Here is a 15,289-nt window from a genome sequence, read left to right as displayed (position 1 = left end):
CTAGGTGTATTAGTGGCCAAAGGAGACTTAACGTACTTGTGGAAATACTCATCCAAAATATTGTCAAGGCGTTACATAGTGTACACATGCCAGGTAGTAGTGTAAAACGCCTATAAGACTACATACTTCTAAATAAAAACAGAGTGTGGCAACATTGCAACCTGCCAGCATTCTAATGCATGTTCTTACAGATGATGAGATCTGGGATAAACTTAAGTTATTCATCCATCTCTGTTTCCTCTTGCAAACAGAATACTCAAATTGCAGTAGGACTTAGTAGTGGGAGTGTTACTGTGAGTATGTGTCTCCTATGGGTTACTCTCTTGTTAGTTGAAAATATTATTTACCCTGGTAGCAGTCAGATGTAGTCAGGTGAATGCTTAGTGCCCCTCTCAATTGTGACCAGGTTTTTATAATATATGTAGTGATTTACCATTTGTATATATTTGTTTTCTCATCCCTTTGTGTTTCTATATGTTTTGTATAATCTGTGCCTGCTGTGATTGATTTAGAAGTTTTACCGCTTGCTTTTTGGTCAGGATTGATTTCAGGACTTATTTTCTTGCCACCATTCTCTGACTGCTCTTTGAGACATAATCATTTTCCTGTCTGAGCACTATATTTAGTAGGGTCCGGTGAAATATTGTGGGAGAAGCTTTAGTCCTTTCTGACTTTTAATCATTATTTAACTTAGAAATCGTGATGAGTAGTTTTACTATTGTTTTTACAAGTATAGGCCTAAAATTGCAAAAATCAAGATCATCCATGACAGAAATCAAGGAGTTGAGTTGAGGGAGTTACTATAGATATTAAGCACCACTTAATTTCTTTATCTCTATTTTCTTCTGCATCTTAAGAACGTTGCACTTCTCTTGCATCTTTGAATGTTTGATAAGAGCAAAAGCCCAAGTTGCCCAGTTTCAAGAATTACCAGACTATTTGCTTGTCTCAAACTGTCTCTGGATCAAAACAGCTGCAAGAGAAGAATCAAACAGCTAGAATAGACAGAGGAGGAAAATACCCACAAAACAAGATAAATGCCCGGAACAGGAGAAAATAATGTCATGTTTCCATTCAGAGAGTAATAGTTTCAGGGAAGCAGGGGTTGCAGAAGGAACACTTATGATGCCATCAAAGTGTAGATTCACAGATCCATTCCTCTCTTGTGTCTTTGAACATTTGTTTAGAGGCAGAATTTCAGGCAACAGATGTCCGAAGATTACATAACCTTTAAACTTCTGTCACTCAGCCTTTGAACTTCAAACACAGCAGTGATAGAGAGTAATAATAACTCAGATGCCATATGGCTGTTCTACAGACAGGGTCTTCATGTAAGCAGATTTTTCAGTAGCGGCAGTTCAACTATGTGCATAGTGCATGATCCAAAGTTTGCTCCTCAGAGGGTGAAAGTGTATTTTCTAGTCTTTATCTATTGATTTCATGTATAATATTTGTACATGAGGACTCTGCTCTTTCATACAGGTCATGAAACAACTACGACAAATTCTACTAACATCTCTGCAGCACCAAGCATCACAGCCAGCCCAACAACTATGTCAACCATGGTGACTAATCAAACCACTCCTACATATTCTACCACCACCACTTCAGGTAATGCTTTGCAATCACATTGATGTATTTTTATAATATCACTCAAAATACACATACTTAGGGGTTCCACAACTGCTTAGTGCATTATTTCCAAAATCATGTTTTCAGTCAGCATTTCAATTGGCATGCTATTCAAGCAAAGGAATTCTGAAGATAATTACATACGTAAAAGTATTTAGGTTGCACCTTCAAAGATGAAACAATGGAAGGCATCTATCTTTACAATTATTACAATTATATAATATGAGAAAAGCACAGAAAGCACTAATTTTTATTCTTAAATCTTACCTACAAGAGGATTATTCTCTACCATGCGGACTGCAAGACTCTCATATTTTAATTTATATGTTAATAATTTTTTAGGCAAAAGTAATGTCATTGCGGTGTCTGCTGAAGTGAATTATTATTACAGAGCCAACCATATTTTATAAGATTTTACTTCAAATTTGCAAAGCGCAGTGAGAGCATAAGTTTCTGCACAGATCTTCCTGTGTACGTGAGGGTGGTTCCGATACAAAGAGAGCAATGATTTCATTGGCAACACGATATAAGGCAGGATTTGAATATTTTGTCCCCAGTTTACCACCACTGTGAGAGTTCCCTCCTTCTGCTCCATATTTATCCTCTCCTTCATGGTCAGGGTCTTATGGAAGTGTCAGGGAAAATAAAGTAAGTCATTTAATTCCCCGTTGAGAGGATCTTCACTTGTAACTAGTCCACAATCTGAGGCTATTTAGAAAACATGAGAACTCTATAAGATCCACCAGCCTTCGACAGTGAGGTTGTGATATGAGCAGTTGTAAGTTCATGGGATCTGATACTTTAAGCATACGAGAAGTGACCACAATAACCTGAGTCAAATTGCCATCCTTTTGCTGCTGTAGTAATTTGTTATACACTAGGTAAGCAGAGACTAGCAATTATTAGTCATAACAAAGCAAATTAGCCACAGTGGCAGAAGAACAAAGGAGCTAAACTCTTGTGACATATCATGCAGAAGAATTTCTGCAACTCACTGTCTTATCCTGAAAAACCTGGAGTTGCCCATATCTATTAGATCCAAAGGTGTTTGTTGTTATTGGTGGCCAAAAACCCATATGACCAAGGCCTTAAAGTTGTGACGCCTAAACATTCTGGGAAGACATTCAATGTAGTTTAAGTTTAAGACCACTACTTGTGTCAACAATGACTGATTGTGATCTCTCCAAGAATCTGGGTGAAGGTTGACTTTGCTCACTTCAACTGCCAGTTTACTCAGATTCCATGCTAGTCCCAGCAAGTGGTGTTACTAACAATGAAAAGAAATTTGTAGAACATGTGATTTGAAAACAGTTTTATGTACAAAATACAAGGTAGTAACTTACTTCCATGATTAAACACCATCTGCACAGAAGATATCTTTGGATGGAAATCCATATCAGTGAAGTAATCTTAATTGTGACTCATGATTAAACACCGTCTGCAAGAAGCATATCCTTGGAGGGAAATGCACTTCAGTGAAGTAATCTCAATTGTGCTCCAAGAAAGACACACTTTTGCTAAGGACAATTCATTGTTCTTTTAACAGAACCATTCTCAGATGCAACTAAGGAGGATTTTGGTTTGATCATTTATGAATACTTCACAAGAAGTTCACATAACATTGTGCTATACGTAAATTGATTTTTCACTCAGATAAGATTTATTATAGATTTCAGTAAGGACCTTGTTGAAAAATAAATTACTAAAAAAATAATTGTATTAAAACCATTCAACTCGGTATTATGTATGTGCTTCAAACCCACTCTGAGTCAGGATAACACAGATCTTGGATCTATAAAAGCATCAATACTATCTGATTCATCATCCTTCCTCTTTTCTATTCCAGCGAACCTGTAGCAAATTGACCTTGGCTTTGACATCCATCCTGGAAGTGAATATAATAGATGTATTTATTTTTCCAAATTGTTCAAATAGTTTTCAATATACTATTCCTTTCATACTATTGAAATGTAGCATTTCATGACTGAGTTAGATAACTAGTGCTGAGTCTGCTTCTTCAAACTGAGAAGTTTCTCATCTTTTCAAAGGTTTTCTAGTATCGGAGTGAACTTTAATAAACTGGTTTGAACTTGTCATCAGTCTGACAATCATCTTCCTAGTGCTTGTTGCATGAATCACAATAGAGGGAGTGTGCTCCACATATGCATTGTTGCCTCTGCACTTGTCTATTAACCACACCTAATGTTTACACTAGGTGTATTAGTAGCCAAAGGAGACTTAACGTACTTGTGGAAATACTCATCCAAAATATTGTCAAGGCGTTACATAGTGTACACATGCCAGGTAGTAGTGTAAAACGCCTATAAGACTACATACTTCGAAATAAAAACAGAGTGTGGCAACATTGCAACCTGCCAGCATTCTAATGCATGTTCTTACAGATGATGAGATCTGGGATAAACTTAAGTTATTCATCCATCTCTGTTTCCTCTTGCAAACAGAATACTCAAATTGCAGTAGGACTTAGTAGTGGGAGTGTTACTGTGAGTATGTGTCTCCTATGGGTTACTCTCTTGTTATTGGAAATTTTATTTACCCTGGTAGCAGTCAGATGTAGTCAGGTGAATGCTTAGTGCCCCTCTCAATAGTGACCAGGTTTTTATAATATATGTCGTGATTTACCATTTGTATATATTTGTTTTCTCATCCCTTTGTGTTTCTATATGTTTTGTATAATCTGTGCCTGCTGTGATTGGTTTAGAAGTTTTACCGCTTGCTTTTTGGTCAGGATTGATTTCAAGGCTTATTTTCTTGCCACCATTCTCTGACTGCTCTTTGAGACATAATCATTTTCCTGTCTGAGCACTATATTTAGTAGGGTCCGGTGAAATATTGTGGGAGAAGCTTTAGTCCTTTCTGACTTTTAATCATTATTTAACTTAGAAATCGTGATGAGTAGTTTTACTATTGTTTTTACAAGTATAGGCCTAAAATTGCAAAAATCAAGATCATCCATGACAGAAATCAAGGAGTTGAGTTGAGGGAGTTACTATAGATATTAAGCACCACTTAATTTCTTTTTCTCTATTTTCTTCTGCATCTTAAGAACTTTGCACTTCTCTTGCATCTTTGAATGTTTGATAAGAGCAAAAGCCCAAGTTGCCCAGTTTCAAGATTTACCAGACTATTCGCTTGTCTCAAACTGTCTCTGGATCAAAACAGCTGCAAGAGAAGAATCAAATAGCTAGCATAGACAGAGGGGGAAAATACCCACAAAACAAGATAAATGCCCGGAACAAGAGAAAATAATGTCATGTTTCCATTCAGAGAGTAATAGTTTCAGGGAAGCAGGGGTTGCAGAAGGAACACTTATGATGCAATCAAAGTGTAGATTCACAGATCCATTCCTCTCTTGTGTCTTTGAACATTTGTTTAGAGGCAGAATTTCAGGCAACAGATGTCCGAAGATTACATAACCTTTAAACTTCTGTCACTCAGCCTTTGAACTTCAAACACAGCAGTGATAGAGAGTAATAATAACTCAGATGCCATATGGCTGTTCTACAGACAGGGTCTTCATGTAAGCAGATTCTTCAGTAGCGGCAGTTCAACTATGTGCATAGTGCATGATCCAAAGTTTGCTCCTCAGAGGGTGAAAGTGTATTTTCTAGTCTTTATCTATTGATTTCATATATAACCTTTGTACATGAGGACTCTGCTCTTTCATACAGGTCATGAAACAACTACGACAAATTCTACTAACATCTCTGCAGCACCAAGCATCACAGCCAGCCCAACAACTATGTCAACCATGGTGACTAATCAAACCACTCCTACATATTCTACCACCACCACTTCAGGTAATGCTTTGCAATCACATTGATGTATTTTTATAATATCACTCAAAATACACATACTTAGGGGTTCCACAACTGCTTAGTGCATTATTTCCAAAATCATGTTTTCAGTCAGCATTTCAATTGGCATCCTATTCAAGCAAAGGAATTCTGAAGATAATTACATACGTAAAAGTATTTAGGTTGCACCTTCAAAGATGAAACAATGGAAGGCATCTATCTTTGCAACTATTACAATTATATACTATGAGAAAAGCACAGAAAGCACTTATTTTTATTCTTAAATCTTACCTACAAGAGGATTATTCTCTACCATGCGGACTGCACGACTCTCATATTTTAATTTATATGTTAATAATTTTTTAGGCAAAAGTAATGTCATTGCGGTGTCTGCTGAAGTGAATTATTATTACAGAGCCAACCATATTTTATAAGATTTTACTTCAAATTTGCAAAGCGCAGTGAAAGCATAAGTTTCTGCACAGATCTTCCTGTGTACGTGAGGGTGGTTCCGATACAAAGAGAGCAATCATTTCATTGGCAACACAATATAAGGCAGGATTTGAATGTTTTGTCCCCAGTTTACCACCACTGTGAGAGTTCCCTCCTTCTGCTCCATATTTATCCTCTCCTTCATTGTCAGGGTCTTATGGAAGTGTCAGGGGAAATAAAGTAAGTCATTTAATTCCCTGTTGAGAGGATCTTCACTTGTAACTAGTCCACAATCTGAGGCTATTTAGAAAACAGGAGAACTCTATAAGATCCACCAGCCTTCGACAGTGAGGTTGTGATATGAGCAGTTGTAAGTTCATGGGATCTGATACTTTAAGCATACGAGAAGTGACCACAATAACCTGAGTCAAATTGCCATCCTTTTGCTGCTGTAGTAATTTGTTATACACTAGGTAAGCAGAGACTAGCAATGATTAGTCATAACAAAGCAAATTAGCCACAGTGGCAGAAGAACAAAGGAGCTAAACTCTTGTGACATATCATGCAGAAGAAGTTTCTGCAACTCACTGTCTTATCCTGAAAAACCTGGAGTTGCCCATATCTATTAGATCCAAAGGTGTTTGTTGTTATTGGTGGCCAAAAATCCATATGACCAAGGCCTTAAAGTTGTGACGCCTAAACATTCTGGGAAGACATTCAATGTAGTTTAAGTTTAAGACCACTACTTGTGTCAACAATGACTGATTGTGATCTCTCCAAGAATCTGGGTGAAGGTTCACTTTGCTCACTTCAACTGCCAGTTTACTCAGATTCCATGCTAGTCCCAGCAAGTGGTGTTACTAACAATGAAAAGAAATTTGTAGAACATGTGATTTGAAAACTGTTTTATGTACAAAATACAAGGTAGTAACTTACTTCTATGATTAAACACCATCTGCACAGAAGATATCTTTGGATGGAAATCTATATCAGTGAAGTAATCTTAATTGTGACTCATGATTAAACACCGTCTACAAGAAGCATATCCTTGGAGGGAAATGCACTTCAGTGAAGTGATCTCAATTGTGCTCCAAGAAAGACACACTTTTGCTAAGGACAATTCATTGTTCTGCTAACAGAAGCATTCTCAGATGCAACTAAGGAGGATTTTGGTTTGGATCATTTATGAATACTTCACAAGAGGGTCACATCACATTGTGCTATACGTAAATAGATTTTTCACTCAGATAAGATTTATTATAGATTTCAGTAAGGACCTTGTTGAAAAATAAATTACTAAAAAAATAATTGTATTAAAACCATTCAACTCGGTATTATGTATGTGCTTCAAACCCACTCTGAGTCAGGATAACACAGATCTTGGATCTATAAAAGCATCAATACTATCTGATTCATCATCCTTCCTCTTTTCTATTCCAGCAAACCTGTAGCAAATTGACCTTCGCTTTGACATCCATCCTGGAAGTGAATATAATAGATTTATTTATTTTTCCAAATTGTTCAAATAGTTTTCAATATACTATTCCTTTCATACTATTGAAATGTAGCATTTCATGACTGAGTTAGATAACTAGTGCTGAGTCTGCTTCTTCAAACTGAGAAGTTTCTCATCTTTTCAAAGGTTTTCTAGTATCGGAGTGAACTTTCATAAACTGGTTTGAACTTGTCATCAGTCTGACAATCATCTTCCTAGTGCCTGTTGCATGAATCACAATAGAGGGAGTGTGCTCCACATATGCATTGTTGCCTCTGCACTTGTCCACTAACCACACCTAATGTTTACACTAGGTGTATTAGTGGCCAAAGGAGACTTAACGTACTTGTGGAAATACTCATCCAAAATATTGTCAAGGCGTTACATAGTGTACACATGCCAGGTAGTAGTGTAAAACGCCTATAAGACTACATACTTCTAAATAAAAACAGAGTGTGGCAACATTGCAACCTGCCAGCATTCTAATGCATGTTCTTACAGATGATGAGATCTGGGATAAACTTAAGTTATTCATCCATCTCTGTTTCCTCTTGCAAACAGAATACTCAAATTGCAGTAGGACTTAGTAGTGGGAGTGTTACTGTGAGTATGTGTCTCCTATGGGTTACTCTCTTGTTATTGGAAATTGTATTTACCCTGGTAGCAGTCAGATGTAGTCAGGTGAATGCTTAGTGCCCCTCTCAATTGTGACCAGGTTTTTATAATATATGTCGTGATTTACCATTTGTATATATTTGTTTTCTCATCCCTTTGTGTTTCTATATGTTTTGTATAATCTGTGCCTGCTGTGATGGATTTAGAAGTTTTACCGCTTGCTTTTTGGTCAGGATTGATTTCAGGACTTATTTTCTTGCCACCATTCTCTGACTGCTCTTTGAGACATAATAATTTTCCTGTCTGAGCACTATATTCAGTAGGGTCCGGTGAAATATTGTGGGAGAAGCTTTAGTCCTTTCTGACTTTAATCATTATTTAACTTAGAAATCGTGATGAGTAGTTTTACTATTGTTTTTACAAGTAAAGGCTTAAAATTGCAAAAATCAAGATCATCCATGACAGAAATCAAGGAGTTGAGTTGAGGGAGTTACTCTAGATATTAAGCACCACTTAATTTCTTTTTCTCTATTTTCTTCTGCATCTTAAGAACTTTGCACTTCTCTTGCATCTTTGAATGTTTGATAAGAGCAAAAGCCCAAGTTGCCCAGCTTCAAGATTTACCAGACTATTCGCTTGTCTCAAACTGTCTCTGGATCAAAACAGCTGCAAGAGAAGAATCAAACAGCTAGCATAGACAGAGGAGGAAAATACCCACAAAACAAGATAAATGCCCGGAACAGGAGAAAATAATGTCATGTTTCCATTCAGAGAGTAATAGTTTCAGGGAAGCAGGGGTTGCAGAAGGAACACTTATGATGCCATCAAAGTGTAGATTCACAGATCCATTCCTCTCTTGTGTCTTTGAACATTTGTTTAGAGGTAGAATTTCAGGCAACAGATGTCCGAAGATTACATAACCTTTAAACTTCTGTCACTCAGCCTTTGAACTTCAAACACAGCAGTGATAGAGAGTAATAATAACTCAGATGCCATATGGCTGTTCTACAGACAGGGTCTTCATGTAAGCAGATTTTTCAGTAGCAGCAGTTCAACTATGTGCACAGTGCATGATCCAAAGTTTGCTCCTCAGAGGGTGAAAGTGTATTTTCTAGTCTTTATCTAATGATTTCATGTATAACCTTTGTACATGAGGACTCTGCTCTTTCATACAGGTCATGAAACAACTACGACAAATTCTACTAACATCTCTGCAGCACCAAGCATCACAGCCAGCCCAACAACTATGTCAACCATGGTGACTAATCAAACCACTCCTACATATTCTACCACCACCACTTCAGGTAATGCTTTGCAATCACATTGATGTATTTTTATAATATCACGCAAAATACACATACTTAGGGGTTCCACAACTGCTTAGTGCATTATTTCCAAAATCATGTTTTCAGTCAGCATTTCAATTGGCATCCTATTCAAGCAAAGGAATTCTGAAGATAATTACATATGTAAAAGTATTTAGGTTGCACCTTCAAAGATGAAACAATGGAAGGCATCTATCTTTGCAACTATTACAATTATATAATATGAGAAAAGCACAGAAAGCACTTATTTTTATTCTTAAATCTTACTGTTGGAAAATGGGTTATTGGTAGGGCAGGTAGGTACCTACACCTAGCTACAAGCCACTAACCTCCACATAGGTACAGTTAGGTCTCAGTAAATTAATCCCAGCTCAACCCTTGGTAGCTTGGCAACGAGCGTCAAGGCTTAACTTAGGAGACAAAGTGTAAAGCATTCAAATATCACAAAACAGTAATTAAATAAAACACAGGAAACAGTTTAAAAATCCAAAACCAATTTATAAAAATAGTTTATATTTTTATCTTTAAAATGATACAAAAACGATTAAAATCGGTTCAGGGGAACCGGAGATATGAATTTTTAAAGAATTATTACTTTTCTAGCGCTTAGAAACAAAAAGCGCCAATCGAGTCATCTGGTTGCACCTCGACCGGGGCAAAGTCAAAGTTTCAGGCCGACCGCGATGGAGCCCTGCTCAGCTACAGGTCGCGGGAGGCCTCGGTTAAAAAGTTGCCTTCTGACTTAGTCTTTATTTTGAAATTTTTCTTCACCGGGACGAACCTGCCAGTTGAATCCGACCTCCTGGAGCCCTTGTCCGGATACGCGATGTGGGTTTCCTCGGTGGAGACTTTTACCTTCGGACTTAGTCGTTTTTTCGAGATGAAAATCCTTCGACCGGGGTAAACCTGGATCTTGATCCGACATCCATGGAGCCCTTCTCGGATACGATGGCTGGGAGGTCCCGGTCAACTTTTTACGTTCGGACTTAGTCTCTTTTTTGGATGTTTTTCTTTACCGGGACGAACCACGAAGTCAGGCCGGGTCGCGGTTGAGGCAAGCCGGCTAGAATTTCTGCGGTGGGTCGGTCCCTCTCTGGAGCTTTTTTCCAAAAATTCTCAAATCTTTTCCAAACTTCTGGGGCTTCACCCAGATGTTCTTTTAAGGTTCTTTTGGGGCCCACAGCTCACCCCAAGGGTCCATAAGTTCTGTGATGGTCCTTGGGGGGTGCGGACTTCAACTCCCAGAATGCACCTGGCGCAAACTCCTTTTTGGCCACTGGACAGTGGTCAGCTGGTCGCTTTCTTCAGGAGTTGGTGCAGGGGACTCTGGTTTAGCAATTTTTCACCTGTAGCAAACAGGGAGTCCCTCCTTGAACCAGTTGAAGCCAGGCAAAATCCTTCTTGTGGTGAAGCCCAAGTGTGCAGCTGGTGCAGTCCTTCTGAGTGCAGGGTCCAGGTGCAGGCCAGGGGTCCAGCAGGGCAGTCCTTCTTCTTCTTTAGTTCCTTTCTTGTTGAATTCTGGAGGGGATCTGAGGTGTGGGGGCAGGTCTGCCAGTTTTATCCTTGCTCCTGGGTGAAAAGCAGGGGGGTCCTGATCCTCCAATCAGGTACAGGGTCGTCCCCCTGTGATGACCACTTCCTGGGAAGTGTGGCAAAAATCCATCCCAAAAGGCAACAGTCTCTAAAAATCCAACATGGCTGAATCTGATTTTTGGAGGTTACATCTGGCTGAGCCCACCCACTGGTGTGGCTAAAACCACTCTCCTGCCCTCTCCTAATCTAATCAAGGGGGCACCTAGCTGACTGGGGTTGCAGGATGTGGGGGTGTTGCTGGGTGCTGCAAATGTCCTTCTCTGCCTTTGAAGACCAGTTTGGCAGCCCTCCCCCTTCCTGCCTCACCATCTGCTGAGTGGAGATTCTCTCCCCCAAGCACATTCCTTTGTGTGAAGCCAGGCCACTTCACACCTCATCAAGGCAGCCTGGCAGAAGCTGCTGCAGGCTGGCCAATCAGAGCACAGCAGCAAAAACAATGCAGAGCTGAAATTGGCAACTTTTTAGGTAAAGTCTAAACTTTTTACCTGAACAAGTTATATTAAATCCCACAACTGGAAGTTGTGGGATTTATTACAACAATTAATTTGATACCAAATTCTTGGTATGTAACATTTAAGGAGACTTTAAAATTTAAAATAAAGTCTGCCCATTCTCGCCTTTGAAGGCCATTTACTTCAATGAGGGAAAAACAAATTTGGCTGTTTTTACCTCACCAGGGCTTATAAATCTATTTTTATAAAGTCCCTGCTTATAGTTACATGGCACCCAGCCCTAGGGGCACATAGGGCACACCTTAGGGGTGACTTATATGTAAAAATAAGGTAGTTTAAGACTTTGGAAGTACCTTTAATTCCAAAGTCGAATTTGCATATAACTTTAATTTAAAAGCAGCCAGCAAAGCAGGCCTGCCTTTAAAATGACACTGGGCACCTCAGCAGTGCACCTATGTGTGCACCACCTATGCTGTGGTCCCTAAACCTACATGCCCTACCATATACTAGGGACTTATAGGTAGGTTAACTTAGCCAATTATAATTAGCCTAATTTGCATATCCATTTTACACAGAGCACAGGCCCTGGGACTGGTTAGCAGTACCCAGGGCACCATCAAAGTCAGGAAAACACCAGCAAAAAGAGGAAAATGGGGGCAAAAAGTTATGGGGCCTCTGCAATCAGCCCTGTTTTCTCACACAACCCCCCCCCAGCCCACACGCCCAGGAGACTCAGCCCAACCCTGGGAGAGTCTTGCTGGCTTGTTAGGCGAGGAAGACAGTGAAGAAAACTGGCTGTCCCTTTGCAGGACCTACTCTGCCTTATATCCTCCTGTCAGGGTCAGTCCCTATGGGTAGTGAAGCCATCCCAACAGTAAAAGGACCCAACTCAAACTGAAACTTCCCTCTAGGGGGGTCTTCCTCCTTTTCTCTCTGCCAACTTGGGTAGTGAGGTGCCCACCTCCCCTACTCCAAACTTTGCTAGGGCAACACCTAGCTTACCCAAAGAGGTCACCCAACACTTGAGCAACCCCACCATGACCAATAGGGCCAGGGGGCCTACTTTGCTATTGGCCCTGGGGTCTGCCTCCCAGGCCAAGTACATTGCTGCCAGGAAGGCTAGCACCCAGCAGAGGCTACTGACAGCTGTCAGTACCCAGAACCACACCCTAAGCTCTCCACTGACAGGTGGCTGAGCTGCTTTAGGGGCATCTTTGGGGTCCTGGCACCCCTCTTGCTGTCTAGAGTGGGGGGCTACCACCTCCTGTGGCAGACACCCTCCTTCCACTCTCCCTTCTGTCAGTGCAGGGGCAACACCTTGCATCTGGACAGCTGCCTGACTACTCAGGACTTCCTTGGGGTCAGGTGAGGCCTCACCAGTGCCAACTCTGGGCTCCCCCCTTACTGGGGCAGAAGGCCCTTGGCTCCCTGGAACTCTCTTTAAGAGTGGCCTACCCTTCATTTTCTTGTTTCCTTTTCTTGGGGACCCCTGTCTCCTAACTGTAGGGACTGACTCCCCAGGACTTTGGGTTGAGGGGGCGCCCTGGGCGACGACCCCATCTGTGACCAGACTCACCTCTGGGAGGTCATTGCCCAGGATACAATCTAGGGGAAGGTCAGCACTGACTAACACCCTAATCCAGTGAAGGATACCCTCCCTCTCTAGGGGCACTATGGCTACAGGTTTGGAGGTGACCTCCCCTGTGGCTATCCTGACTTTCTTTGTCTTTCCTGGGACATACATGTCTGGGGTCACTAACCGGTCACTCACTATAGTGTGACTGGCACAGGTGTCTCTCAGGCCAGTGGTACGGATCCCATTCACTTGAATGTGGTGGAAGTGCCTACTCCCACCCTCAGGGATCACCAGCTTACCATCTGGTCCTGTCTCCCAGCTCAATGCTAGGAGGACTTCATCATCTGAGGAATCCTCCTCTATGGCTACACTGGACAGCCCAGTGTTAACCAGTTTCTTTGGACAGGCTGCACCTCCTCTGAAGTGACCTGTCTGCTGACAGTCAAAGCAAGCCCTACTGTCCAAGAGCTTTTTTAACCCTGGGTCTAACTGTCTCTGCTGGTCAGAGTGGGATTAACTCTCCTCCTTCTTAGGGTTCTGGGGTACAGAGGGAGTCTCTGTGGTGGGCTTACCACCTCCCTCCTTAGGTTTTTGGGGACCTGTCCCCCCCTTCTTGGAGTCTCCCCCCTGGGACCTGACAACCACCCTGGTTCTCAACCACTCATCAGCTGCCTCCCCTAGCTCTCTAGGGTTGGTCTGCTTAGAGTCCACTAGATGCTGGCGTAACCTTTCTTGGGTACAATTGGTCAAGATGTGCTCTCTCATGATCAGATTGTATAACCCCTCATAAGTATCCACTTTGTTACCAATAATCCAGCCCTCTAGTGCCTTTAGTGAAATGTCCACAAAGTCAACCCAAGACTGGGTACTGACCTTCTGGGTGTCCCTGAACTTCATTCTATATTGCTCTGGGGTCAGACCAAACTTCTTGGCTAAGCTCCTCTTCATTCTGCCTCCTCCCCCCTTAAGGTCAGAAGCCTATCCCTCCCTGAGTTGGGGACCGACTCCCACAAAAGGGAACCCCAGTATTGAGGCCTAACCCTTCTCATTTGGAGTGCCCTCTCAAAGGCCCCCAGCCACTTATCTATGTCATCCCCCTCTACATAGGCAGGAACCACCCCTTTGGGTAATCTGGGGCAAACTCCCCCACCCATGGACACCTCAGCTTCTTTATCGCTGCCTCCATCTCTTTTCTCTTTGTATGCCCACTTTTTATTTTCTAGGGCCAGCTTCACTGCTTCCAAAGCTATGTATGCTAGCTGGGCCTCCAGCTCTCTTTCTCTGATGGATGGGTTCTCTCCTCCTGAAAGGACCCCCTTCCCACCACTAGCTTTGGATCTGCCCCTAGTGACTGTGTTTACTGAGGACCGTTCTTCCTCATCCTCACTTGGGCTCAGATGCCTTCCCTCCCCTGAGTGGTTAGAGCTTGCATCCTCCCTTCTTTCTCCCTCCTCTGGAGCTTCTTCTGACTCTACCTCTTGGGCCTCAGCCCATGCTGTCAGGGATGTGATCAGGATTTGCTTCCTGAGATCAGTGGTTGCAGGCAACCCTCTTTCAATACACAACCCCCTAAGCTGGACTACTGTCAGTGTGGGTAGGCTAGCCAGATCAAGCTCCATGGTTCCCTAGTTTTGTGCCAACAAAAACTTTTTGCAAAAATTGGAAACAAGAATTTAGAAAAATTACAAAAATTCAATAATTGAAATTAATCCAAATTAAAAATTAAAAACAATTTTTGCACTAGGACAATTTAAAGGATTTTTTATTTGTTTTATTCAAAACTGTAACGTGATATTGAACACAAGTACAGGATCCCGTCGCTGCTTCCAATTATGTTGGAAAATGGGTTATTGGTAGGGCAGGTAGGTACCTACACCTAGCTACAAGCCACTAACCTCCACATAGGTACAGTTAGGTCTCAGTAAATTAATCCCAGCTCAACCCTTGGTAGCTTGGCAACGAGCGTCAAGGCTTAACTTAGGAGACAAAGTGTAAAGCATTCAAATATCACAAAACAGTAATTAAATAAAACACAGGAAACAGTTTAAAAATCCAAAACCAATTTATAAAAATAGTTTATATTTTTATCTTTAAAATGATACAAAAACGATTAAAATCGGTTCAGGGGAACCGGAGATATGAATTTTTAAAGAATTATTACTTTTCTAGCGCTTAGAAACAAAAAGCGCCAATCGGGTCATCTGGTTGCACCTCGACCGGGGCAAAGTCAAAGTTTCAGGCCGACCGCGATGGAGCCCTGCTCGGCTACAGGTCGCGGGAGGCCTCGGTTAAAAAGTTGCCTTCTGACTTAGTCTTTATTTTGAAATTTTTCTTCACCGGGACGAACCTGC

At 41.2% G+C, this 15,289-nt stretch overlaps 1 protein-coding gene across 1 annotated transcript in view; it reads left to right on the top strand.

Moving 5' to 3' along the window:
* LOC138259722 (mucin-2-like) overlaps positions 1-15,289 on the top strand; it is a 256,782-nt gene that overhangs the window by 188,495 nt on the left and 52,998 nt on the right. Inside the window, exons 38-40 of the mRNA XM_069207617.1 lie at positions 1,483-1,611; positions 5,325-5,453; positions 9,168-9,296. Coding sequence (XP_069063718.1) covers positions 1,483-1,611; positions 5,325-5,453; positions 9,168-9,296 — 387 coding nt within the window. The remainder of the gene's footprint in view (positions 1-1,482; positions 1,612-5,324; positions 5,454-9,167; positions 9,297-15,289) is intronic.

The sequence above is a fragment of the Pleurodeles waltl genome, chromosome 9 (genome assembly GCF_031143425.1).
Source record: "Pleurodeles waltl isolate 20211129_DDA chromosome 9, aPleWal1.hap1.20221129, whole genome shotgun sequence".
Taxonomy (NCBI): domain Eukaryota; kingdom Metazoa; phylum Chordata; class Amphibia; order Caudata; family Salamandridae; genus Pleurodeles; species Pleurodeles waltl.
This window is presented reverse-complemented; position numbering and strand designations above follow the sequence as displayed.